Source organism: Mastigoproctus giganteus, chromosome 11 (assembly GCF_048544385.1).
Source record: "Mastigoproctus giganteus isolate SK-2022 chromosome 11, ASM4854438v1, whole genome shotgun sequence".
NCBI lineage: Eukaryota > Metazoa > Arthropoda > Arachnida > Uropygi > Thelyphonidae > Mastigoproctus > Mastigoproctus giganteus.
Genome location: NC_143585.1, coordinates 169,545,430 through 169,573,073, shown reverse-complemented (window position 1 = coordinate 169,573,073; position 27,644 = coordinate 169,545,430). Strand labels below are relative to the sequence as shown.

The following is a 27,644-nucleotide window of genomic DNA, read 5'->3' as shown; positions in this document are numbered from 1 at the left end:
AGTGACCACTGCTCTTCTTGGACAAATGTTGTTAATGGATTCCTCCGGGGTTCAGTGCTGAGCCCATTGTTATTTTCTCTGTTTATTAATTATATTGATAGAGGCATATACAGATGATAGTAAGTGTGGCAGCATGGTTAATGACAATAATCATGGTCTGCTACTGTAATAATATCTAGAAAAATTAGGCAGATAAGCTGAGAAGCAGCAGTGGAAGTGAAGTTTAGCATTTGCAAATGCAAGGTACTGCATATGGTTAGCAGTAATCCCAGATTAAAGTACCAACTGTTTGGTATTCATTCAGGTCATAAAGCCTCATTTTAGGAAGGATGTGGATCTTTTGGAATGGAGCAGAGAAGAACAGTGACCAGGGACTCACATTTGGTGAATATGAGCTTGGCACACCCAGGGTCCTGAGCTGGATATCATCATTCTTCTCTTTCTTAGTGATTCCCTTCTACTTCTGACTCTTGTTCTCTCTATTTATCTTTCTCTCTCTCTCTCTCTCTCTCTCTCTCTCTCTCTCTCTCTCTCTCTCTCTCTCTCTCTCTCTCTCTCTCTCTCTCTCTCTGGGTAACTCAGAAATTTTTTTTTTTGGCTGGTGCAGCATAAGCCTCTGGCTTCCTTGCACCATATGGCTAATGATAATAATAATGAGATTCATGAAGAGAACAAAAAAGAGTACTCTTACCAACAAAGGCTTCAGTTTTGCAAATTGTAGCATGTGGAGCCTGATATACCATCATCAATATCATTAATAAATACAGAAAACAACAATGGACCAAACACTGAACCCTGAGGGACTCCACTAATAACATTAGTCCACAAAGAACAGTGTCCATTGATTATCACTCTCTGTCTTCCCCCACTCAACCATCCCTTTATCCATAGCAGCAATTTACCTCCAATGCCACACTGCTCCAATTTGTGCAGCAGTCTTCCATGTGCAACAGTATCAAAAGCCTTTCTAAGTTGTCATCCATTTCCAAAATCGACCCATTTCATCTATATTAAATATTTGCCGATTGTTGTATTCACCATCCTGAATGATTTTTTGCAATTCTGCAGAAAATTTGGCTGCAACATCTTCATCAGCACTAGCAGCTTCCCCTGTTACTTTAATATTATGCAGTCCCGCTTGATTTTTTAAACGTTAAAATCACCCTGAACTAGCAACAAACGTTGCAGTCTCTCTCTCTTTAAGCTTAGTAAAAATGTTAATTGCTTTGCTCTAAATATAGTCCTTAGATAATGGAATTCTTTTTTGATTGCAATCTTCTATCCAAATTGATAGAAGACTTTCCATTTCAATCATTATTGGAGTTCCATTTCTGGTATTTTGTAAAACAAAAGAAGTTGATGAAACTTTACCTTTCGCTTTATATTTATCCTTACGGTTCAAGATAGTTGGTAGACTCACTGTAAATAAGTTCAAGATTTTCAGCTAAAGTAATAACTTCGGTTTTTTTTTTATTGCAATCGCATTGTTTTTCACTCTTTCTTTTATCCATAATTAACAGGGGTAGAAAATTAGAATTTTTAAATACTTCTGCACATGGCATTATTGGCAGAAGACAAACAAGTAACACCTACTTCCAATGGTTGATGGAACACACTGATGTGGGCAGCAAGCAAACACTTGTTTATTGGCCATCAGATGCTTAGCACACGATTCAAGCCTTTTTCAACTATCACATAAAAAAGATTGCATGAACTGGAAATTTGCATCACCTAAAGTAAAAAGTGGTATAATATTTTCAAATTGTGGTAACTGAAAAACGCGTTAATCAAACTCATGTTATGAGAGGCCTGGCTATACACCTCAGTCAGGTCACCTCACAGGTGCCTACTCTCCAGATGCTGCAACTTGCAGAACTTAAGCCTTTCTTTGTAAGAGCACCCCTTTGTTCTTCTCACCAATCTTGTTGCACTTCTCTGTACTCCTTCTAGCAACTCTACATCCTTCCAAAAATGAGGCCTCCAGACCTGTATGCAGTACTCAAAGTGTGACCTGGACATTGGTAACATCATCAGTTGATCCCACTGTATAGAATTGAAAAACGGTCTGAGACCACCGTAGTCACTTTTACGAAAACAAAAACCATTCCCTTTACCCTTGATGGTAGTTACATCTTTAAGTAAATCCCACATCGATACGCTGTGATCTCTGTCACCTAGTGGTTCCTTTATCTGCAAATTCTTAATGCATGAATAATCCAATGGGATTATTCATGCATTGGGATTCTTCATCTTGCTCAGAATAATCACCTCAGAAGGCATAAATTCAAATTGAGGAAGGACGGATGTCGGATAGATGTGCGGAAATTTGCCTTTGGCCAGCGGGTGGTTGGTTGGTGGAACCGACTTCCATCACTTGTTGTTGAAGTTGATAGCCTAAACAAATTTAAAGCTCAACTGGACAGTTTTTTTTTTGTTTTTTTTTTTTTTTTGGCTGATGCTGAATAAGCTTGCTTTCTTGCATCATATGCCTCTACTAATGCTAATGCTAATCGCCGCTGATAATCAGATCAAGAGTATTACTCCCTCTGGTTGCCCCTCGAACATGTTGCTGTAGAAAGCAACCCTCCAATAAATCCACAAAAGTCTTGCTACTGTGTGAGTGACCAACCCACAAGTTCCAGTCAATATTTGGAAAGTTAAAATCCCCCATTACAAGACATTCTGATTTACTGGCCCACTCTATTTCTCTGCACAACTGTTCGTTGTACTCATCAGAGTCATTAGGCCTATAACACACTCCTACTCTCATTTTCCCTTTCCCAGTGTTTGTCACATCAGACAGACTCAACATTACACTGTCCATCCATGTCAACTGGATGCAATTCCTTAGATTTTGTGTTTCTTAACTAACAGCATAACTCCTCCTCCCTCCCCTCCTACCCTGTCTATCCTTTCTGTACACATTGTACTCCCCAAATTCCAATTCTGCACTGCTTATATCTGTGTGACACCATGTCCCTGATATCCCAAGAATATCTGCCTTGGATGTCTTGATCAGCACTTCAAATTCATCAAATTTATTTACTATACTTCTAGCATTGGTGTAGATGCAAGTATACGTGCACCTGCACAGCCCATGTATTTACTTGTTCCATGATGACTCCCAGCAGCTCTTGAAATCCCCAGCAGCTTGCTCACTAGGCTGCTACTCGTTACAGTAGAAGTGGTGCAACAATCATTTTCGCTCTTTCGCTTCTGTCTGCGGCTACTGTTAATTTTTTAGTATTAGCATTAGTTGAGGAATATTATGCAAGAAAGCAAGCTTATATATCATCAGCCAAAAAAAAAACCATTCCCATTGATTTGTTTATGATCTTCCGTGGGCTCTGCTTCAGAATCAGAAAGAAAATACCAACCTGTCTTCTGGGTATTGAGCTTAATCTCACTGCAGATGATAAGTGGGAAATAACAAGATGTTACAGCCAACTGGTGAATCTGGCAAACCAGGAGGAATACGTCGCCACAAGGCACAGTAACCAAAAGATTCCTCCCTGAGGTAAAGTTTGCGATGACCAAAACTGCAAGATCCTGGTTCTCTCTCAGCCTTGAGACGTCCTTCTTGGTGACCAGCCACGGCTCCCCGAATGAAAAGCTGTACCAACTGGGGCTTCTCGCTACCGACCTATGCTTTTGTGGAGGTAAAGAAAACTGGTACCACCTTCTTTTTGACTGTGACTTGTATGAGGATCTCAGAGATCAACTTCGGAGAGACATTCTGAACTTCTCCCCAACCAATGTGGATCAACTAATCCAGACTCCAGACAATCTTTCCTCCCTGCAGGCCTTTGCATCTGGCAATTTTACCAGGCGAAAGACCATGTATGCCAATGCCAACCAAAACCAGACAAACAGTTCTACAGCCTAGATTTCACACTTGTGAAGGGGAAGGCTAAATTCAAATTTTTATTTATTTTTGTTTATTATTATCAGTTTTTTTTTATTTATTTTTTTTATTTTATTTATTTATTTTTCTCTATATATTTTATTTATTTTAATTTTTATTATTTTTATTTTTATTATTTTTATTTTTATTTATTATTTTTATTTTATTATTAATATTATTATTATCATTTTTTTTGCCCAATTTGCCACACTATCAATTTTTATTTTATTTTTATTTCTCATAAATATATCACTTTATTATTATAATATATTACAATGTATTACCTTTATTATAATATATTACCTGCACGCACCACTAGCTTTTTTATTATTATTATTATTTTTTTTTATAACCTGCACCACGGGTAGGTTTTTTTTTTTTTTTCCCTTTCTTCTTTCTTGCCTCTGGAATGGGCCCCCAGAGGTTCCTGGCCCACCTGCTGACAACACCAGGTGAGTCAGAGTCTCTTTAGAGACGGGACGTGTTTTATTGGGCCCACCTCCCTGTGGTGTGGACGAGTACCCAGAATCATTTGTCCAGGTGACTGATGCTTCTGGGTAGCCAAGCGGCCAGAACAGAACACACACATAATACACACAAACCGACGTCACACACACTATCACCAATTGTAGTGATACTGTTCTTCACAGAGATACGAGTTGAACAAACATTCTAGGTGCCGCCCTTACATATACACATGTCCACATTCCCATTACACCCAGCTCCAAATGTTTGTCTAATTCAGCCTTAAATTTATTTAAGCTATAAACTTCCACAACAACAGATGGAAGTCTGTTCGAGCAATCAACTACTCGCTGGCTAAAGCAAACTTCCACACATCTATTCTATAACTATCTTTCCTCAATTTGAATCTATGCACCTTCAGGTTCTTAATCTGAGCAAGCAGAAGTATCCCATCAGCATCTAGCCTGCTTAAACCATTCAAGGCCTTATACACCTCAATCATATCACCTCGCAAGTGCCTAGTCTCCAGATGCTGAAACTTGCAGAACTTAAGCCTCTCTTGAGCCTCTCTTGGAGAGCACCCCTTTGTCCCTCTCACCAATCTTGTTGCCCTTCTCTGTACTCATTCTAGCAACTCTACATCCTTCCTAAAATGAAACCTCCAGACCTGTAGACAGTACTCAAGGCGTGGCCTGACCATTGCCGTATAGAAAGGGATAATCACCTCCTTGTCTCTACTAGCGAAATTCGTATATATCATTGACAAAACTCCGTGACCTGCTCTGGCAGCCAATCTGCACTGCTCAGAGAACTTCATATCTGACTGCACAATTAACCCCAGGTCTTTTTCATTCTCCACCTCCCCAAGTGTAGTACCATCCAGTTTGTATGTTTCTCTTGGGTTACTGCTACCCATATGCAGTACTTTGCATTTGTCAGTGTTAAACTTCTGTTGTCACTTCTCAGTCCATCTGTCTAACCTTTCTTGCAGTAGCATACTGTCATTAACAACCCTGCCAATCTTTGTGTCAGATGCATACTTGGACATTAAGCCTGATATACCTTCATCGATATCATTGATAAATACATCAAACAACAATGGCCCAGCACCGAACCCTGGGGACTCCACACAATAACATTAGTCCACATAGAGTAGTGTCCATTTATTACCATTCTCTGCTGTCTCCCACTTAACCATCCCTTTTTCCATTGCAGCAACTTCCCTTAATGCCATACTGCTCCAATTCGTAAAGCAGTCTTCCATGTGCAAAAGCTTTCCTGAAATCCAAGTATATGATATTGAAATTATTTTTGGCATCCACATCCTTTGTGACACATCATAGTATCCAATCAAATTGGTCAGATGAGATTTCTTCTTAATAAACTCATGCTGTGTCTGATCTATAACTGCAGTCTTCTTTGGATGATTCTGTAACCAGTAATCCCATTATTTTCTCCAGAACAGAAGTTAAACTAACGGATCTATAATTATTTGTTTCACCCTTTGAGCCCCTTTTGTGAATTTGGCATATCTGCAGTCCATGGGGACCTCCCCTGAATCTAAGGATGCTCATAGTTATGGTTAAGGTTTTGCTAACTTCCCTCGCTGTCTCCTTCAGTATAACTGGATAGATTCCATCCACCCCAGGTGCCTTTTATTATGTTTAACTTCAACAATTTCTCCTTCACTTTGCTCTCGGTTATTACAAAATCACTTAGCTCCCTGTTAGAGTTTGATAAACTTCTGTCATTCTCCTCATTGAATAACTCCTTATGTGTGAATGTAGAAGCAAAATACTCATTCAGTTTATCAGCTACTTGAGCATGAACATCAATAGTCGAACCATCTATGTTAAGTGGACCGATCTGATTCATCCACTTCCTTGTAGAGCAGACCTGGGCAAACTTTTGGGCTGAAGGGCCACAATAGGAATTCAAAAAGAAGGCCAGCCTCACGTAAAATACTATTTTTAGATATATGTTATTTGTTATCATGAAGAAGAAACATAAAAAATTATTCTCTAGCAACCAAGAATTTAATGAGATGAATGGAACTGTTTTACATCTTTTAACATTTTTTTAATTTCGGGTGTTAATTTTGTAGTTGAGATTCTTAAAACTGCTTGTAAATGTTCATCGGTGATGCTTGATCGTAAATAATTTTTATTTAGATTCATGATGGAAAATGTTTGTTCACATATTGATCCAAAAATAACCGACATTTTTCGGGAAAAATCTTTAAGTTTGTCGAATTTGTCTGAATTAAGAGTATTGCAAAATTTACAGATTTCCTCACGACGGTGAAATTCCCTTAAATCGGTATCACACTGCAGATCTATAATCTGAAGCTGTAGTTCACTCGGTGCACTATCAATTTCTATTGAAAATGGGTTGCGCACTATTTCCAAACTTGTCTCAATTTTTCAGAAGTCGCCAAATCTTTGTGAAAAGTCGTCATTCAAAGTGTTGATAATTTCACAATAATTTTCAAATTTATTTTCTGGAATCTTCAACAACTTCATGGTTGGAAAGTGGTCTACCTTGTTAATCAATAAATGTCGAAAGAACAACTGGAGTTTTAATTGAAATCCATTCAAACTTTTTACCATATCATGGGCGTATACATTTTTTCTTTGTAACACGGTGTTGAAAGAATTTAAGTGTGTCACGATGTCCAGGGTAAATGCAAAATCACAAATCCAGTTATCAGTTAATTCGGGAAAGTCCATAATATTTTTCAGTTTTAAAAATAGAACGATGTCATCTTTAAGATCCCATACTCGCCAAAGAACTTTTCCTAAGCTAAGCCATCGAATTTGGCTATGATAAGGAATATCTGTGTACTCAGATTCAATACCTTGAAGAAAATTAACGAATTGTCTGTGTTTCAGGCCCCCCTCGATCGTATTAAATTTACTAATTAATAATACAAGATGTGACATGTTCAACTTTTAACACATTTTTACATAATACTTGTTGATGTATAATACAATGAATTGTAATTAAATTATAATCAGGATAATTTTCACAAATTTTATCCTGAATTTTCTTTAACGCTCCAACATTTTTACCTGTTAAACTTGGTGCTCCGTCAGTTGTTACACTTACCATTTTGTTCCATTGTAAATTATATCTTGTTAAGCATTTTTCAAATATATCAGCTCCCATTGTTTGATCTTTAAGAGATTCCATTGAAAGAAGCTCTTCAATAATTTCAAAATTAGAGGTACATCCAAGTATGAAAATTAATAACTGCACAGTATTCTTTCTTTCTCGCTTCCGGAGTTAAATTGGCACCATATTCGGAATGTTTAGTAGTGAAGTGTCTTTTAATATTGTACTCTTTCAACACTGAGACACTCCCAGCAGATGAAGACAGTCTCGTTATTTTTGTTAGCAAAAAAATATTTTGTGTTCCACTCTTCATTGAAGACACGATGCTCTTGTTGAATTTTTCGTTTTTTATTCATTTTTAAAAGGGCGTAAATATTATTTTTATCGCTACTGGCACCAAGATGATAACCGAAGATAACGAAAAAAAACTAACTGTGGGATGACCGTCAGAGAAAACAGATTGGAACTGCGGCCGGTCAGCAGTCCTGTCCTATTACTCTGCCACTGCAGCAAAGCTGTTGTCATCATCACCAGTTGTCTGTTACCGTAGTTTCGCACGGTTAGTTTATAATCGCAAATTATGCCGTTATAAAAGCGCATGTTGGCTTGCGCACAATTTCAAATTCTATCTCAATTTGAACAATACAGAGATGATAAAACAATTTACAAGTCGACAAATTCTATGATGTATTACATATACAAATTTATTTTTCAAAAAGGCATCGCAAAAGGCATAAAATAAGTAAACTTTTTTCGAAAATACAATTAAAGCTCGCGGGCCGCACAAAAATATGCGGCGGACCGCATGCTGCCCGGGCCTGTTCTAGAGTTTACATAAGTAATGAAGTTTTTGTTGTTTTTCTTTGCATCTTTTGCCAAGGATGCAACATCCCGCACTGTTTCCTTCAATATAACTGGATATATTCTATCACCCCAGTGTCTTTTTTATCTTTAACTTCAACAGTTTCTCCTCCACTTTGCTCTCCATTATTACAAAATCATTTAGCTCCCTGTTAGAGTTTAGTAAACCTCTGCCCTCCTCTTCTTTACAGTATTCCTCGTGTGAATATAGATGCAGAATACTCATTCAGTTTTTCAGCTATCTGAGCAGGATCATCAACAGTCGAACCACGAACATCAAGTTGACCAATCTGATTCATCCCTTCTAGAGTTTACATAAGTAAAAAAGTCTTTGTTGTTTTTCTTTGCATCCTTTGCGAGGGATTTCTCATAATCAGCCTTCACTTGCCTAACCTCCTTTGTTACTTGATTGCCAACTAGCTTATATCTGCCATAGGCTTCTGTGTCACCTGATAATTTATATGCATCCCACACATTTTTGTTCTTTGCCATGAGCCTCATTAGTTCATTTGACCTCCATTTCGGTCTAAATCTTGTACCATATTTCTTAGTTGATATGAAAAAACCCCATTTAGAATTTTTTGTTTTAAACATCATCAGTTGATCCCACTATATAGAATTTAAAAACTGTCTGAGACCACTGTAGTCACCTTTGCAAAAATAAAAACTATTCCCTTTACCGTTGATGGTAGTTACATCTTTAAGTAAATCCCACATCAGTACACTGATCACTGTCACCTAGTGGTTCCTTTATCTGCAGATTCTTGATGCATGAAGAATCACTACTGATAATCAGATCAAGAGTATTACTCCCTCTAGTTGTCTGCCGAACATGCCGATAGCAAAGTGGAGGAGAAATTGTTGAGGTTAAACATAAAGGCAGCCGAGATGGATGGGATCTATTCAGTTATATTAATTGGGGATACATTTGCACATCTCCAGTCTGTGGGGGACATCCAAGGATGTTCTCATAATAATGGCTAAGAGATTGCTTACTTCCTTTGCTGCTTCCTTTAATATAACTGGATAGATCCCATCCACTTCAGCTGCCTTTATGTTTAACCTCAACAATTTCTCCTCCACTTTGCTATCAGTTATTACAAAATCCCTTAGTTCCCTTTTACAGTTTGATAAACTTCTGGCATTTTGCTTCCTTAATAACTTTTCATGTTTGAATGTAGATGCAAAATACTCATTGAGTTTGTCAGCTACCTGAACAGGATCATCAACAATTGAATCATCAATATCAAGTGGACCAATCTGTTTTTGAAAGGTTTGCCAAAGCAAATCACAATGAAACTACTTAACTAGTTGAAATTCAAAAGAACATGGATTATTTTTGCAGTAATTATTTTTTAGAACAAGATTTAAAATGTGAATTTTCAGTTAATAAAGAAATTTAATTCTTAATTGTCTTTTGCTTAGCAAAGAGACAAAAAGAAGAAATGGACAAAAGAGAAAAGGAAAAGAAAGAGAGGACAAAGGTACTGCAACAGTTTTTTTTTTAATATGTAGTCAGAGCACAGCTATGGTCTTGTAATAGTCTGATATTATAATCTGATAATCACAGATAAGCACAGCTGTCATCTGATCATAACAGAGATTATCCTAATTGACTTCCCATCTCTGGATTCTTGACAGTATATGATAAACTTTTCTTGTGATGTAACAGGTACTAGAATTAAAGTTGGCCTACTTTAATTCTAGTACCTACTTGTGTTTGAAACTCTCGCTGTCTAGGTAAAGGTACCCCTCACTGATGATGACTTTTAATGAAAGCAGTTTCCATTCCCCCTCACTTTTTTTCTTATTTATATGTATTTACAGGGGAATGCAGTGACTTTGTGTATAAAGAAATATTTAAATTGTTTCAAAAATTTCAGTATAACTCTTAAATACAGTAGACTTTCAGAATAATGCACCTTCAGGGATTCAATGTGCTGTTATTTCAATTTTTCCATAATCTAGAAAGTTTTATTTTTAATATATTTAATGCAGAAATAATGAGACTAAATGAGAAATAGAGAGATTAAGAATGCAATTTTATTAACTGCACATAAAAAACATAAGCATGTTGATGATCCAATATTTCAAATATTCTGCCATTAGTACACTTCTGCATATGCTCCATTCTATTTTCTTTATTATATCAAGTTTAGTCTACACTGGTAGCACAGTGATATCGTCACCATCCTCTCTACACTGGGTGGAAAAGGCCTGAGTTTGAATCCTGTTGATGACGTAAGGAACTTTCATTCGCTTTTTTCATTCCGTGGCTTAGTTAGTCAGTCTCAGGTGTAGATAGCAAAATTTTTCCCCCAGAAACTGGAGTTTTTATCCAGAAAAACAGGCAAATCAACCAGAGAACACACACAATTTACAGACACAATACACATGGGTATGTGAATTAACTTTCCAGGTCACCCTAATGCAATAGTTTGGATTATATCAAGTTTGTCACTAAGCTTTAATGTTGTTCTCCTTTTCTTCTTTGTATGAGGTTTATTAACTTTAGGAACCATGGGGGGGGGGGGTTAATTTAAAATAAATATAAAACTGTGATATAATCCATGATATCAGTACAGAATTCACTTTCAAATTGGTGAACGTAAACAAACATAGTAATCATGTGACTTGCCATTTTCTTTTTTCGGCACTGCAAGGCATCAGTACTGTATGAAACATCCGATCTCAATGTGCCATTAGCTTAAATACACTGTTATTTGGGGTATCTTTATTTCGACAGTCTACTGTATAACCTTCTATTTTTATTAAATACTATAATAACACAAAATTAATAACTGTTCAGTAATAACTTTTGCATATCATTAAATGGTAATGGTTAATTTTTTGGTGGCAGTTATGAAATGTAAACACTTTGAAGTCATTAAGTCATATTTTACATATATCCTGTATAAACAATGGATTTTTTTGTAAATTCTCTTCATGTAGATATAGCTAGCTCAGAAACTCATGAAGCCTACTTCGAAATGCATTTGTAGGCCTCTTTTTATTCAAAATATTTTAATAGTAAATTTTTAAATAACTTTAAAACATGTTACAAGTTTTAAAGAATGAGCATTGCGATTGGGTTAGCTATGCCATTATCAAGTTGGTTCTCACCTTATCACTCCTTTATGTACTGCACACTTTCAAAAGGACTATTTATTATTATTAGCCATGCTGATGCTTGGTCCTTAGCAAGTTCAGTTTTCATTTTTATTGTTTCAAAGAATGATCAGTATTGAATAAAAATAGTAGTAAAATTGGTTCTTCCCCTAAAAAGTAAAAAGACACAGGTCAGGTTGTGGCACAAATGTCATTCAAATGAAAGCTAGCATAAAATGCTTATCCTCAGTTTTTGCATATTATGCGAAAACTGATGATAATCGTCTGTCGTATTATTGATATGCTCCTCTATTCATGTGCCAAGTATATTTGATCTGTAATCCAATTTTTGAATGCAGAAGGATTAAAATGTCCCGAGATTTATCATAGAATATTGGCTCAATATGTTTAATTGTGCACAAGTCACCAACAAGTCTACAAGTGGGTGAATAAGTTTAAAAATGGTATTGAAAGTGTTGAGGATTCTCCTTGACTAGGACAAGCATATTGTGTCATGACTTGTTACCCATGTAACAAGCACTAGAAGTCACGGCAGCAGTGGGAGAACATATAAGGAAACAGTTGTATTACTATTTAAAGATTCATTACAGCATTCAAGACTAGTTTTGGTTCAGTAAATACCGAGTGAGTTAGAGAGAGATGTTGTACTTTCAAAAAGTATGTACTTTATAGGTTCCTTAGAGCTTAACACAAGAACTGTAGGAACGACGATTTATGTATGTTCTATGCTGCTTAGAATGTATGAGTGCAAAGGGTTGCCTTACTGCAGCGGTTCTCAAACTTTCTGAGCCCACGCCTCTCTTGACCTGTAAAATTTTCCTGGTGCCTCCCCTTGAAGTAAAGCATCTATAATTGTGCAATTCTTTATTTTTAATATGTTAATATAATAATTATTAATACTACATTAAATAATAAGCATCTGTAGTTCTAAATTACTAACGTAATTTAGAACTACAGAATTACGTTAGTAATTTAGAACTATAACTTCTAAATTACTAATGATTATTATCAGTAACTAATCACGCCAAAAACAATAAAAAACACAATCGCACACCGCTGAAACCATATTTTCAACCATGCAGCTGATGCTATACTACGCAATCTACCTATATACGTCATGCATAGTACGCACTAAATTATATATATTACATTACATCATATCAATTATAATTCATCAATCCATTTCAGCAAAATATAATATATTTTTTTCCAAATGTTTATTTCATGTTTATATCGAAGTTAGAGTGAGATAGGTGGCGGTAAATTCTTTAAAAATTAGATTATAAAATTTAATGTTATGTTATGTTATGAAAATTTATTTATATGTATATATTTTTTTATTTATATATGTTATGTTATGAAAATTACATTTCTGTTAAACTTTTCGCGCCTCCCTTTGCACTAGTCTGCACCTCCCACTTTGGAAATCGCTGCTTTACCGGAACACTGTGACCAGTGATGAATCCTGGATTCACTGTTACACATCAGAAAGCAAATGTGCAAGTTCAGAGTGGTTCCATACATGCTCTTTTTGACTGAAGAATGTCACTACTCAAGCATAAACTGTATTCTGAGATCATTAAGCAGTGATGAGTGTCATATATGGTAGAATTAGCATTAAAGGCACATGATGCAAGAAAGCAAGCTTATATAGAATCAGCCAGAAGGAAAAAAGCACGCTTCTCATTTCACCCATCCACTCCTTCCAAATGTATGTCTAGTTCTGCCTTGCATCTATTTAAGCTATCAACTTCTACGACAGATGGAAGCTTGTCCCAGCAATCAACTGGCTAAAGGCAAACTGACTAAAGGCAAACTTCAGCACATCTATCCTGCAACTGTCTTTCCTCAATTTGAATTTATGTCCTCTCAAGTGATTAATTTTGGCAAGAGGAATTGAATGGCATTGAGCATTCTCAAACCATTTAATGCCTTATACACAATCAGATCACCTCGCAGGTGCCTAGTCTCCCAGACACTGTAATTTGCAAACCTTAAACTTTTCTTCCTAAGAGCAACTCTTTGTTCCATTCACTAATCTTGTTGCCCATCTCTGTACTCGTTTCAGAAACTCTACATCCTTCCTAATATGTGGCCTCCAGACCTGTATACAATACTCAAGGTAGTATTTGTCCATTGCCTTATATAAGGGAATAATCGCATCCTTTTCCATGTTAGATAAATACATGAATATCATTCACATGATACCACGAGCTGCTCTTGCAGACTGTCTGCACTGCTCAGAAAACTTCATATCTGACTGCACAATTACCCCCAGGTCCTTTTCATTCTATGCCACTGTCAGTATAGTACCACACGGTTGATACCTTACTCTCGGGTTACTGCTTCCTATGTGCAGTACTTTACATTTTTCAATGTTAAACTTCAGTTGCCACCTCTCAGCTCACCTGCTCAACTTTTCTAGATCCTGTTGCAGCAGCATAGTGTCATTAACAACTCTGCCAACCTTCGTATTGTCTGCAAACTTGGGCATTAAGCCTGATATACCATCATTAGTATCATTAATAAATATAGATAAACAACAATGGACCCAACACTGAACCCTGGGGACTCCACTAATAGCATTAGTCCACGAAGAGCAGTGTCCATTGATTACCACTCAACTGTCTTCTCCTTTATCCATAACAGCAATTTGTCTCCAATGCCACACTGCTCCAATTTGTGCAGCAGTCTTCCATGTGTTCCAAGCCTTTCTAACATCCAAATATATGATATCGAAATTATTCTGTGCATCCAGTTCCTTTGTAACCACATCATAGTATCCATTCAGATTGGTCAGGCAAGACTTCCACTTAACAAACCCGTGCTGTGTCCGAGCTATGACTGAAGTCTTGTCTAGATGATCCTGCAATGCTTCTTAACCAGTGCCTCCATTAATTTTTCTGGAACAGAAGTTAAACTAACAGGTGCCTAGAATCTTTGTATTGCCCTTTGATTCTCCTTTGTGGATTGGGGTTACATTTGCACATCTACAGTCCATGGGCAGCTCCCCTGATTCCAAGGAAGCTCTCATAACTATGGGTATGGGTTTGCTTTACTTTCTTTGCTCTTCCTTTAATATAAGTGGATAGATTCCATCCACCTCAGGTGCCTTATGTGTATCTTCAACAATTTATTCTCCACTTTACTCTCAGTTATTACAAGACAAGATCATATAGCTTACTGCCAGAGTTTAACACACCTCTGTCATTCCCTCCCTGGATAACTCCTCATGTGTGAATGTAGATGCAAAATATTGATTTAGTTTGTTAGCTACCTCAGAAGGATCATCAACATTTGAACCATCAATATCAAGGGGACCAATCTGATTGATCCTCTTCCTTCTAGAGTTCACATAACATAGGTAAAGAAGTCTTTTGCAGTTTTTCTTTGCATCCTTTGCCAACGATTTCTCGTAATCTGCCTTTGCCTGCCTAACCTCCTTTGTGACTTAGTTACAGACAAGCTTATATCTATCATAGGCTTCATGTCACCTGTTAATATGTATCGCATGCGTTTTTCTTCTGTCACCTGTATAATTAGTTCATCTGACATCCATTTAGGCCTAAATCTTGTACAATATTTCTTTGTTGGTATGAAGTCTATTAGCTTCCAAGATTAATTCTTTGAATGCTTCCCATTTTGAATTTGCTGTTGGTAACATCAATCAGTTGGTCCCACCGTATTTTTTTTATTTTATGGAAACTCCAAACACGGAGGTATTAGAACCTAACTTAGTACTGTGCTTGGGTTGGAGGTTGAGAAGATGAAAGAAGATATTTGTTGATATTGGACTTGAACTTCTGTAGACTGTAATTTTCAGGAAATACGTATGAAGGAAATTGGTTCCAGAAAACGGCAGTTGAATGAATAAACAAAGAAGATGAAAAGTTGGTTCTGTGATTTCGAAGTTGGACTCTAAATGGATGTTGGCTGGTGGCTGCATGTGTTCGGACTGTTTTTAAAAAGAGAGCGGGAATTATAGAAGCCAATTCAGAAGAACAGTGCCCATGGAAATTTCGCTAGAAGAGGCATGCAGCAGAAACAGTATGTCTATGAGACAGTGAGTGGAGAGACTCTGTTATAGATGAATCATTAATTAACCTAACTGCCCTCTTCTGAATGGAATCAAGAAACCTGAGAGAGCTTTTGGGGGCACCATCCTAGATATGTGAACAATATTCCATGGTAGGGCAGATTTGCAATTTATACAGAGTGAGCAGCTGTTTAGAAGAAAAATAACGCCAAGCGCAAAAGCGAAAACCAAGTTTTTTAGATTTAGAGGAAGCAATATTTGTAATGTGCTTGTGCCAGAGATTAGAAGTCAGGGTAATCCTCAAAAGAGATATATCATTTTGCCTAAAAATCAGAGTGTCACCAAAGATAAGTATAGGAGCAGAAGAATCCTTTTTTTGAGATATAAGACAAGACTGAGTTTTAGAAGAATTGAAATCAACTAAGTTGTCTTTGCCCCGCTGGAGAATTATCTGAAGATCTGCATTTAAGGAATTGGCAGCAGATTTTCGGGAAGTTAAAGCTGATTGAGCAGGGCAAGGTTTCTCAAAATGGAAAGTATAATGCAATGTGCTATCATTGGCAAAACTATGGATAGGATTTCCAGTCAATGGAAGAAGGTCATTAATATAATATACAAGAGGAAAAGAGTGGGCAAAAGAACTGAACCTAGGGTGGAGAAGTTATAAAAGAGAGAGAGACATCTACCATCACCCTCAGTGAGTGATCAGAGAGAAAACTGGATAACAATTACAAAAAACAGTTGGCAAACCATAAGATGGAAGGTCGTTTAGAAGACCTTTATGCCAAACATGATCGAAAGCCTTTCCATTTAGTTAGTCTATAAATGGGTAACATAAGCCAGAATATCACCAGTGGATCGACACCGACGGAATCCATACTGGTGATCATTGATCAGACGGAAGGTTTCTAGGTAGTTTAGGAGTTGGCGGTTAATTGATTTCTCCATTACTTTAGAAAGAGTAGAAGTAATTGCAATGGGATGATAATTGGATGGCAGGGATTTGTCACCCTTTTTAGGAACTGGCTGGATATGAGCAAATTTCCAAGCAGAAGGAAAAACACCTTTGGAATAAGAAAGCAAAAAAAGGCGGCAAAGAATAGGAGTAAGTTTTGAGAACAAGTGGAGAAATACCATCGGGAGTAGGTTTTGAGAACAAGTGGAGAAATACCATCGGGACCTGGAGCTTTCTTGGCATCAAGATCCATAAAAATCCTTCTGACATTCTTTTGACGGAAGACCACAGGAGGCATTGAATGGAGCTTTTTGGGAATGGTGGGAGGTGTTTTACCAAGATCATTAATACATGAGTTGAAATAAAAATGGGATGCTAGCAGGTCAGCTTTATCCTTGGCTGAAGTGACAACAGAACCATCTGGCTTGGACAGAGGCAGGAGCAGAGATGGGCAAAAGTTGCAGCCAGTAGCTTTGGCAAGAGACCAGAATGCTCGGCTACCATTAGGGCAAGAAGCAAGTTTTCTACTCATAGCCTGTTGAAACTCTAGTTTGGACTGATTAATAACCGCCTTGCAATTGTTGCGAGCTTTGGTGTAGGCAGAAAATGAAACTGAAGAATTAGAAACAAGCCAATTACGATATGCAACATTCTTCTCTTGAACAGCCTTAGCACATTTATTGGAAAACCAAGGTTTAGATAAAGGACGAGATTTTAAAGTGGAGCGTGGGATAAAGGATTCCATTCCTGCAAGAATAATTTCACTGACATGATCTGAGCAAACTTTGACATCAGAAATTTTGAAACAGTAATCCGACCAAGGAAAAGAAAAAAGAAATCTCGCAGGTCATCCCATTTTGCGTTCTTGTAATGCCAACCAACACGAGGTTGGGAATAGTCATGAGATAAAGGCTCCATTGGAGAAGAGGCAATCACCAAGTTGTGATCTGAAGTGCCTAAAGGACCTCTCACTTCGACCATGTACTTAGAAGGGTTGTTTGTGAGAAAAAGATCAAGCGTGTTGGCTATGATTAGGATTGTCCGGTATTCTTGTAGGTAAATGAACAATCTGTGCAAGGTCATTAGTAATTGTAAAACTTCAGCATCTCGACCAGCTGGATCGGTGTGACTAGAAACTGGAAGCCAGCTGGAGTTGTGAACATTAAAATCACCAAGGAAAATTACCTCACAGTTAGGAAAGTTGGACTGGAGAAATTCAAGTTGCAAAGAGAGGAAGTCAAAGAGCTCCCAGTGATTAGTGGAGTTGGGAGAACGGTAGAGACAACAGATGAATTTGTCACAATGAGGTAGAGATTTAAATACTGTCTCAGATCTCCATAGTCACCATTATGAAAGCAAAAATCCCAGTTATATGAAAAAATTGAGACCGGGGTGTTTTGGATCATTAATTTTTTTTAGATATAGGTGACCCCTGCTTAATGCTAATAATTCGTTATGGAAAAACAGTGTGCTAAGTGAATCCATGGTAAGCGAGCGCCGCATTCCCATAAGGTATTTGTGAGTTGAGTCAGTGCCACAGGATATTTCCTGATCAATAGTAAATGGTAGTGAAAAGATGCCCAAATGTTGGTCAAAATATTTAGTATTCAGTATTTATAGATATAAAATATTCTGCATTACATACGTATATAATTATGTGGTAATTACTTATGTATCAAAATTAAACTTAAAATTCCAATTAAAATCATGCATTTAACTGATCTAAATTGATTTTAATTAATTTAATCATGAAAAATGTGTCGATTTTGGGTTGTACTTTGGCCCTCTTCCTGGTAAACTAAAAGGGGTTTTAATTTAAAATCCTCTGCAGTGTTACCACCCAACTATAAAGTCAACCGATCCTTCGCCGCTTTGAAACCTGGCGTGTTTTTTTTTCTTTCAATATGAAACTTCTTTTAGGCATTCGTTTCCAAAAAAGTCCTGCTTCATCTATGTTAAAAACTTGTTGAGAAGTATAACACATAATACCCTCTGCATTAATTTTAACAAGTTCTTTTTTGAAAGTTTCGACTCTTGATCTGCACTTGTGGCTTCTCCCTGTTCAATCTATTCAACCAACCCTTACTAGTTTTAAATGGTTCCACATTTTTTTTTTTTTTTTTAAGGTGAGTTTTCTTCAGATCATAATATAGGCTAATCTCTCTCTCTCCCCCTCTTTTTTTATTTTTTTATAATATTTAACTTAACTGAATTCTGCATGGATATTATCTTCAATAAAATTATTTAGAAGTCTCTCCATTTCAATCCTAATAGCCGGCCTAGCCCTAGTTGCTTGCAGTGGAACAGCTGTCTTTTGCGCTGCTAAAATCAATTATAATTTTTTTATAATTTTTTATAATTGTTCTTGCAGTTAAACTTGTCAGTCCTAAATTATGGCACACATCCGCTTGTCGTTGACCGGAATCGATTCACTTCAAAACATCTAATTTAATTTTCAAATTCAGTCTTTTTCTTACATTTATAGTCTTCACTGCGTCCAGATGTTGTTGCTTTTTCATTTTTATCCGCCATTATTAACTCTTCGAAAATGTAACTGCAAGACATTAATTATGATACAATGTTCGAGTAAACTGTCCATTATGCACGATGTCTAATACTCTACTGATTGATGACTAGACTCTGGATAAATGCATATAACGCAAATATCACAAGCAATATACTTGATCATTTTTTAAAATGTTGACAAAGGCATTTCGGACCCTGCGATGCTATGTGATTCCGATTTGTCTTTGTGTCCCCTACACCTCCTGCAAGTTTGTCGCACTGGTTGTGAATCACCCTGTATATCGCCAACGGGCTGAGCATTGGCTTCGTGACTCTGTTCATGTCTTCGGGTCTAGATTTGTTTGATTTTTAAAGCGGTTCTGATTTTTGACAAGGATGTTTTCACATAAAACATCTTTGCTGCACACAGGGTACACACGCAGTTTTTTTTTTTTTTTTTCTGTTGAAGATTCTGTATTTTCATTAAAAATGTAAATTGATTCTTATTCAATTCTTCCTGCAATTCATTCTGTTTATAAACTTCATATATATGTACACTGAGTGATCACTGAATTGTGACCACTTGCTTAATACTGTGTTGGGCTGCCATTTGCACAGATAAAAGCTGCTATTCGCTTAGACATTGACTCCACTAGATATCTGAAGGTCTTGCAGCCAGCATAGCTGCCTGCAAGGCCTTCCACAATGTCAGAATAGATGACAGTTGCATATCTGCATGCCTCACTTCTCATTTCAAAACATTCCACAGGTGTTCATTTGGTTTGAGGTCAGGGGAATAAGGAGGGCAATCAAGATGGGTGATATTTTCAGTGTGTTCCTTGAACCACTCATGCACAGTTTGGACACAATGCATCTTGGAAGATCCCATTTCTGTCTGGAAAAAATGCAACATGGCAGGATGCACCTGGTCTAGTCAGAACTACCTGTAGACCTCACCAGTGAAACGTTGGTCCATATGCACAGGGGGTCTTAGTTCTTGCCACCAAAACATGCTCAAAACAACCAATATTAAGCAACCACCGCTACCTTCCTGGATAGTGGACACCATACAGTGTGTCCATGGGCTCGTGTTACTTGTGCCATACAAGGAAGTCACCGTGTTGCACCAGGTATTTGGAATCATCTAACCAGCACACTCATTTCCAGTCCTCCAGTGTCCAACCAACATGTTGCTAACACCACAGCATTTGCTGTCGATGATGATCAGCAGTGAGGAGTGGGTGCCTCTTGAGTCATCTGCTATGGAACTCCATCTGAGTGTGTGGTGCATTGTTTTTACATTCCCCATATTGTATTGTGATGTCAACTGTTGCATGTGACCTACCATTGAGCCCATATAACATGCTGCATCCTTCGCTCACCATGAACATCCATCTTGCGCAATCCTTTACAGTTATTTCGGCCGGAGGAGGTTGCAACACGATATATCATTTCCAGTATTGAAGCACCCAATGCACGAGCTCCCACAATCATTTCCTTTTGAAACCCCATGATATCTTTACTACATTGTGCATAACTGCTACTTTATTGCCGACCGGGCTAGCCAGGTGGGTAAGGTGCCTGCCTGGCAACCCAAAGGTCACGGGTTCGAATCCCGCCTCTGGTTTGGATCAAAGTACTGCAAAAACCTTGGGAGGTGCACTTTGGCCACAGAAGCCGATGCGCCAACAACTATCAAAAAAAAAAAAAAAAAAAAACTACTTTATCACTTTGACTAACATGACAAGATTCAAATTAACACCGCTCCAGCGTAGGAAGCCATTTGGCTTTTTATACTGTGAGCTATGTGGCATAGTCACATACACTTTCCAGTGAAAACATTGACTTCCCAGTGTTTGAGCAGTCAGCCATTCCTCCCCACCTGGTGGCACATGGTAAACACATGAAGTATACTCCCAGATCTATGTTCAGGATCCTACTATAAGAGCGGGAGTCGCAACCCCAGACTGCCCTAGCACACCTATATTTCCTCTACTTCCGATCTCTTTTCTCTGTCCTAGCACCCTATATTTTTATTTCTCGTGAGCCATTAGTTTACCCAATGCAATATCGAGATGCTATTTTTCTGCTATAATTCACTTTTTTCACCTTTCGCAAAGTTCGGCAACTACGTTACACTACTTTGGCAGTTTATCATTTCTCCTCTGTCCTGGGATATACTACTTCATTTGTTTAATTCCAATCTTCCCAGCACAACTAGTAATCTTAATCTTGACTGACTTACTGTCTCCACTTGGGGTTGCTTAGTACTATAAATATCCATAGATCGTGTCAGGTAATCCTTTTAGACCATTCCACAGCACGTGTTGGGTCTCTCCCCACCGTCCACACTCCAACTCCTGCTTGGTACTGTAGTAAGTTTTTTTTTTTTTGTCCTTCCTTTCTTGTTTTTGTTTCATTTTATTTTCCTCTTTCTTGGGTTTCTTTTCCTTTTTTCTGTCTCTGTCAGGTCAGCCATGAAATATACGTCAGCATTTCACCTACTTAATGCTACTTTTAACCTGGCTTCCCTACGTGCTTAATTCTATTTTCTACATGGTTTCATTGTTTTAACCATATGTTATGTATATTTCACATCAGAAACAGGTGCCTTTCTTCTTGTTGTCTTTCCTTTGACTTTGACAGTTGATCCTTGAAGAAGAAGAAGATGTTAAAATCATCAGATTTACAACATTAAGTACTTCTTTTAATGTATTATTATTTTTCAGGTATATACAAATTTTTTCCATAGTTTCAACTTCTGGTTACATCAGCTTGTTTCCCCTCTCTCTTTACTACATTCTACTTATCCACGCACGCACGCATGCACGCATAGTTATATTTAAAAGTCTGCATGTGAGTATAATAAACCATTAGAATGCTAATAAAAGCATTCTTAAACTCCTGGAAGATCCTTTTGCACTGGAGAAGTGCTAATACTCCCTAGTCCACAAAGATGGTACTAAAAAGGAGTTGGGTAATTCCACTTTAGCACCATCGGTTAGGATACAATTCAGGACCATCTTAGCAAGATTGTTATCTTAAATAGATCCCGGAATGAGTTTATCAAGGGATGATCATGTCTGATCGTTCTGGTATAATACTATGATGTAGTCATTAAACAGTTGAATGCAGATAACAGTTTTAAATTATATATCCAGACTTGAGTAAAGCTTTTGATACTGTTCCATATGTATAAAGTGGAAGAAGTTGGATCTCACTGGTAAGATACTACTCTGGATTGCAGGCTGGCTAAAAGATAGGGGTAGAGGGTTATCATAAATGGTCAATGTTCGGGGTGTGCTATTGTAATGTGTTAGACCCCCCCCTGCTATTTCTGATTTTCATAAATGGTATCAGGGGATTTTTATCATCAGTGATAGTGTTTGATGATGATAACTGGGTCTTCGGTACGTTCTGTCTGACATGATACCTTTCATTAGATGATGCTGTCAATACTCAGAAGATTATCTCATTATCTGTATCTGAGCATTTGAAAACCCTCATGCTTATACATAACCCAGTGTTGATCTGTGACAAATGAACTGGGTAATGTCACGAGTTAATTTGTCTTAAGTCCGTATATTTTTAAGAAATCAAGAGGCTGGGATAAACACATTTATTGTAATAACTAGGATGACCAGATTTTTGGGAATTTTCATCCCTGAAAATTCAGACAAAATGAATTTAAAAAAAAATACGGACATTTCTGGGACCCATTAAGACCATGGTTATGTAATTTTTACTGTCCTGACTTTTATAGGGCTTCCTAATATTAAAAATGCTAATTTATACCATATAACAATGCACAAAAAAAAAAACCTGTAATTTTATTTTTGGTTAAAGCAAAAATCAATAAAAATTAAGCTGCAGGGAAAAACATTCTAGTTCCGATATAATTATCATCTTTTATATAAGAAAACGTTAACTGTATAAAAGTCAAAATGTGTTTTATGTATATATAAGACATAATTAATTTCATAATTATTGATTGTATTCTTCACTAGATCCTGCATTGTTCAGATTTTTGGTTTTATAAAAAGTTAAAAATTCCAAACAAGTTGATTTGTCATCAGTTGCCACTGGATGACTAGTGACCAGCCAGTCTGATTTCACTGGTAGGGAAAATCATGGACTCAGTGATCAAGAGTGCAGTGCAGGAACATTGGATAGAAATGGAATTCTGAAGAAAACACAGCATGGTTTTGTAAAGGGAAAATCATTTTAAACCTATTTGGTAAGCTATTTTGATAGAGTCACTCATTAGCTGGATATGGGTAAATAATTTCTCCATTGTTTACTTATATTTTAGCAAAGCATTTGAACGACATCACTTCTTAGGTTGACCCAATCCAAGGAGTAACGATTAATCATAACCCTCTGTCACTTGCTCTGGAGCCACCCTGCAACCCATACAAGGAATTTTACTGGGATTTCCATATGTTCCAGCTTATACAGTAACCTCTCATGTGGTACCATGAATGAATGAAGATGAAATTTTCACTGTTATTAATGATTCTGTTACTAATGGCTAGAAATTCACATTACAAGGGAAGAAGGTTAGACAGATTGTAGGACGTTTTCTATTAGCCAGGAAGTTGTTGAAAGATCAGTTGGATTGATTGGATAGGTATCTACTTGAGGAGGTAGTCAAATAGGTGGTTTGTTTCATTTTATCATTATTATTATTATTTTTGTATTTTTTTTTTTTTTTTAGCTTTAGCTAGTGCAGCAAAAGCCTCAGACTTCATTGCACCATGTGGCTAATACCAACTCAGTCACATGGTGAAAAAAGCCCATACGCTTTGATGGGATTTGAATTTAGGCCTTTTTTTCTCCTAGTATGGGAGACCAGTAATTACATCCAGTGTAATACTTGCAAAAGCAACTTCCATTTGATGTCATATGGGAGACATTACATTAGTGACTAGGTGGCACTGATCATAATGTGCTGAAGTGGTATTTACTCAGAGAGGTAACTACCATCAGGGGTAAAGGAAAGGGTTTATGCTTTCGTAAAGGTGACTACGGTGCTCTGAGACAGTATTTAAATTCCATATGGTGGGACCAACTGATGATGTTACCAACAGCAAATTCAAAATGGGAAGCATTCAAAGAATTTATCTTGGAAGCTACTAGGCTTTACATACCAATAACTGATGAAATATTGTTCAAAGTTTAGGCCTAAATGGATGTCAGATGAACTAATGACACATATGGCAGAGAAGAAAAATGCATGGGATACATATAAATTAATGGGTGACATGGAAGCCTATGATAGATACAAGCTGGTCTGTAACCAAGTCACAAAGGAGATTAGGCAGGCAAAAGCAGATTATGAGAAATCCTTGGCAAAGGGTGTAAAGAAACACAACAAAGAGTTCTTTACCTGTGTAAACTCTAGAAGGAAAGGGATGAAACAGATTGGTCCACTGGATATTCATGGTTCAACTGTTGATGATCCTGCTCAGGTGGCTAACAAAACTAAATGAGTATTTTGCATCTACATTCACCCATGAGGAGTTATTCGGGGAGGGGAATACCAGAGGTGAGTTAAACTCTGGCAGTGAACTGGATGATTTTGTAATAACTGAGAGGAAAGTGGAGGAGAAATTGTTGAAGATAAACATAAAAAAGGCATCCGGGATGGACAGGATCTATCGAGTTATATTAAAGGAGGCAGCAAAGTAGGTAAACAAACACTTAGCCATAATTATGAGAGCTCCTTTGGACTCAGGGGAGGTACCCATGGACTGGAGATGTGCAAATGTGACCCCAATTCACGAAGGAGGATCAAAGGGCAACACAAGTAATTATAGATCTGTTAGTTTAACTTCTGTTCCAGGAAAATTAATGGAGGCACTGGTTAAAGAAGCACTGCAGGATCATCTAGACAAGACTTCAGTTATAGCTTGGACACAGCATCGTTTTGTTAAGGGGAAAGTCTTGCCTGACCAATTTGATTGGATACTATGATGCAGTCACAAAAGAACTGGATGCAGGGAATAACTTTGATATTATATATACTTGGATCTTAGAAAGGCTTTTCATACTGTTGCACATGGAAGACTGCTGCACAAATTCGAGTAGTGTGGCATTGGAGGCAAATTGCTGCTATGGATAAATATAGATGGTAGAGTGGGAGAAGACAGAGAATGGTAATCAATGGACACTGCTCATCGTGGACTAATATTATTAGTGGAATCCCTCAGGGTTCAGTATTTGGTCCATTGTTGTTGTTTTCTGTATTTATAAATGATATTGATGATGGTATATCAAGCTTAATGCCAAGTTTGCCAAGTATATCAAGTTTGCAGACGATACGAAGGTTGGCAGGGTTATTAAGGACACTAATGACAGTACACTGCTGCAACAGGATCTAGAAAAGTTGAGCAGATGGCCTGAGAGGTGGCAAATGAAGTTTAACATTGACAAATGTAAAGTACTACATATGGGAAGCAGCAACCCCAGAGTGACGTATCAACTCTGTAGTACTACACTGACAGTGGTAGAGAATGAAAAGGACCTGGGGGTAATTGTGCAGCAGATATGAAGTTTTCTGAGCAGTGCAGACAGTCTGCAAGAGTAGCTCATAGTGTCTTGTCAATGATATACAAGAATTTTTCTAGCAGGGATAAGGAGGTGATTATCGCCTTATATAAGGCAATGGTCAGGCCACACCTTGAGTACTGTATACAGGTCTGGAGGCCTCATTTTAAGAAGGATGTAGAGCTGTTGGAATGAGTACAGAGAAGGGCAACAAGATTAGTGAATGGAACAAAGAGTTACTCTTACGAAGAAAGGCTTAAATTTTGCAAATTACAGTGTCTGGAGACTAGGCACCTGTGAGGTGATCTGATTGAGGTGTATAAAGCCTTGAATGGTTTGAGCATGCTCAGTGCTGATGGAATTCTTCCTCTTGCTCAGAATAATCATTTGAGAGGGCATAAATTCAAATTGAGGAAAGACAGATGTAGGATAGATGTGTGGAAGTTTGCCTTTAGCCAGTGGGTGGTTGGTTGAACAGACTTCCATCCTTTGTCGTGGAAGTTGATAGCCTAAATAAATTTAAGGCTGAGCTGGACAGGTACTTGGAACGAACGGAGAGGTGAAATGGGAGCAAGTTTTTTTTTTTTTTTTTGGCTGATGCTGCATAAGCTTGCTTCTTGCATCATATGCTTCTACTAATGCTAATGCTAACATCCAGTGTGATACTTGCAAGAGAACTTCTATTTGATGTCCTTTTTTCTGGTAGGACAACATTAATTTGAATATCTCTTGCTGATTGGGGGGGGTGACTATCTCCCAGAGACTTGGGTTTTAGCATTAGCATTAGCATTAGCATTAGTAGAGGCATTTGATGCAAGAAAGCAAGCTTATGCAGCATCAGCCAAAAAAAAAAAAAAAAAAAAAAAAAAAAGTAACATAAATAAATAAAAATAACCACTTCCACTTCACCCCTCTGTTCGTTCGAAATACCTGTCCAGCTGAGCCTTAAACTTATTTAGGCTATCAACTTCCACGACAAGGGATGGAAGTCTGTTCCACCCACCAACCACCCGCTGGCTAAAGGCAAATTTCCGCACATCTATCCTACATCTGTCTTTCCTCAATTTGAATTTATGCCCTCTCAGGTGATTTTTCTGAGCTAGAGGAAGAATCCCATCAGCATTGAGCATGCTCAAACCATTCAAGGCTTTGTACACCTCTATCAGATCACCCCGCTGGTGCCTAGTTTCCAGACACTGTAATTTGCAAAACTCAAGCCTTTCTTCGTAAGAGAACCCCTTTGTCCCATTCACCAATCTAGTTGCCCTTCTCTGTACTCTTTCCAGCAGCTCTACATCCTTCCTGAAATGAGGCCTCCAGGCCTGTATACAGTACTCTAGGTGTGGCCTGACCATTGCCTTATACAAGGGAATAATCACCTCCTTATCCCTGCTAGAAAAATTCCTATATATCATTGACAATACACCATGAGCTACTCTTGCAGCTCGTCTGCACTGCTCAGAGAACTTCATATCTGCCTGCACCACCACCCCCAGGTCCCTTTCATTCTCTACCACTGTCAGTGTAGTACCACAGAGTTGATACGCTGCTCTGGGGTTGCTGTTTCCCATATGTAGTACTTTACATTTGTCAATGTTAAACTTCATTTGCCACCTCGAAGCCCATCTGCTCAACCTTTCCAAATCCTGTTGCAGCAGCATAGTGTCAGTAGTGTCCTTGACAACCCTGCCAACCTTCGTATCGTCTGCAAACTTGGACATTAAGCCTGATATACCATCATCAATATCATTTATAAATACAGAAAACAATAAAGGCCCCAATACTGAACCCTGAGGGACTCCACTAATAACATTAGTCCACGATGAGCAGTGTCCATTGATTACCACTCTCTGTCTTCTCCCCCTCAACCACCCCTTTATCCATAGCAGCAACTTGCCTCCAATGCCACACTGCTCCAATTTGTGCAGCAGTCTTCCATGTGCAACAGTATCAAAAGCCTTTCTAAGATCCAAGTATATAATATCAAAATTATTCCCTGCATCCAGTTCTTTTGTGACTGCATCATAGTATCCAATCAAATTGGTCAGGCAAGACTTCCCCTTAACAAAACCATGCTGTGTCCTAGCTATAACTGAAGTCTTGTCTAGATGATCCTGCAGTGCTTC

General features: G+C 37.7%; 1 protein-coding gene across 2 annotated transcripts in view; it reads left to right on the top strand.

The window, feature by feature from the left end:
* The window catches only part of LOC150078566 (SAP30-binding protein), a 142,407-nt gene that overhangs the window by 57,287 nt on the left and 57,476 nt on the right, over window positions 1-27,644 (top strand). For both annotated transcript variants that reach the window (XM_090385462.1, XM_090385463.1), the window contains exon 9: window positions 9,770-9,828. In XM_090385462.1, coding sequence (XP_090241588.1) covers window positions 9,770-9,828 — 59 coding nt within the window. The remainder of the gene's footprint in view (window positions 1-9,769; window positions 9,829-27,644) is intronic.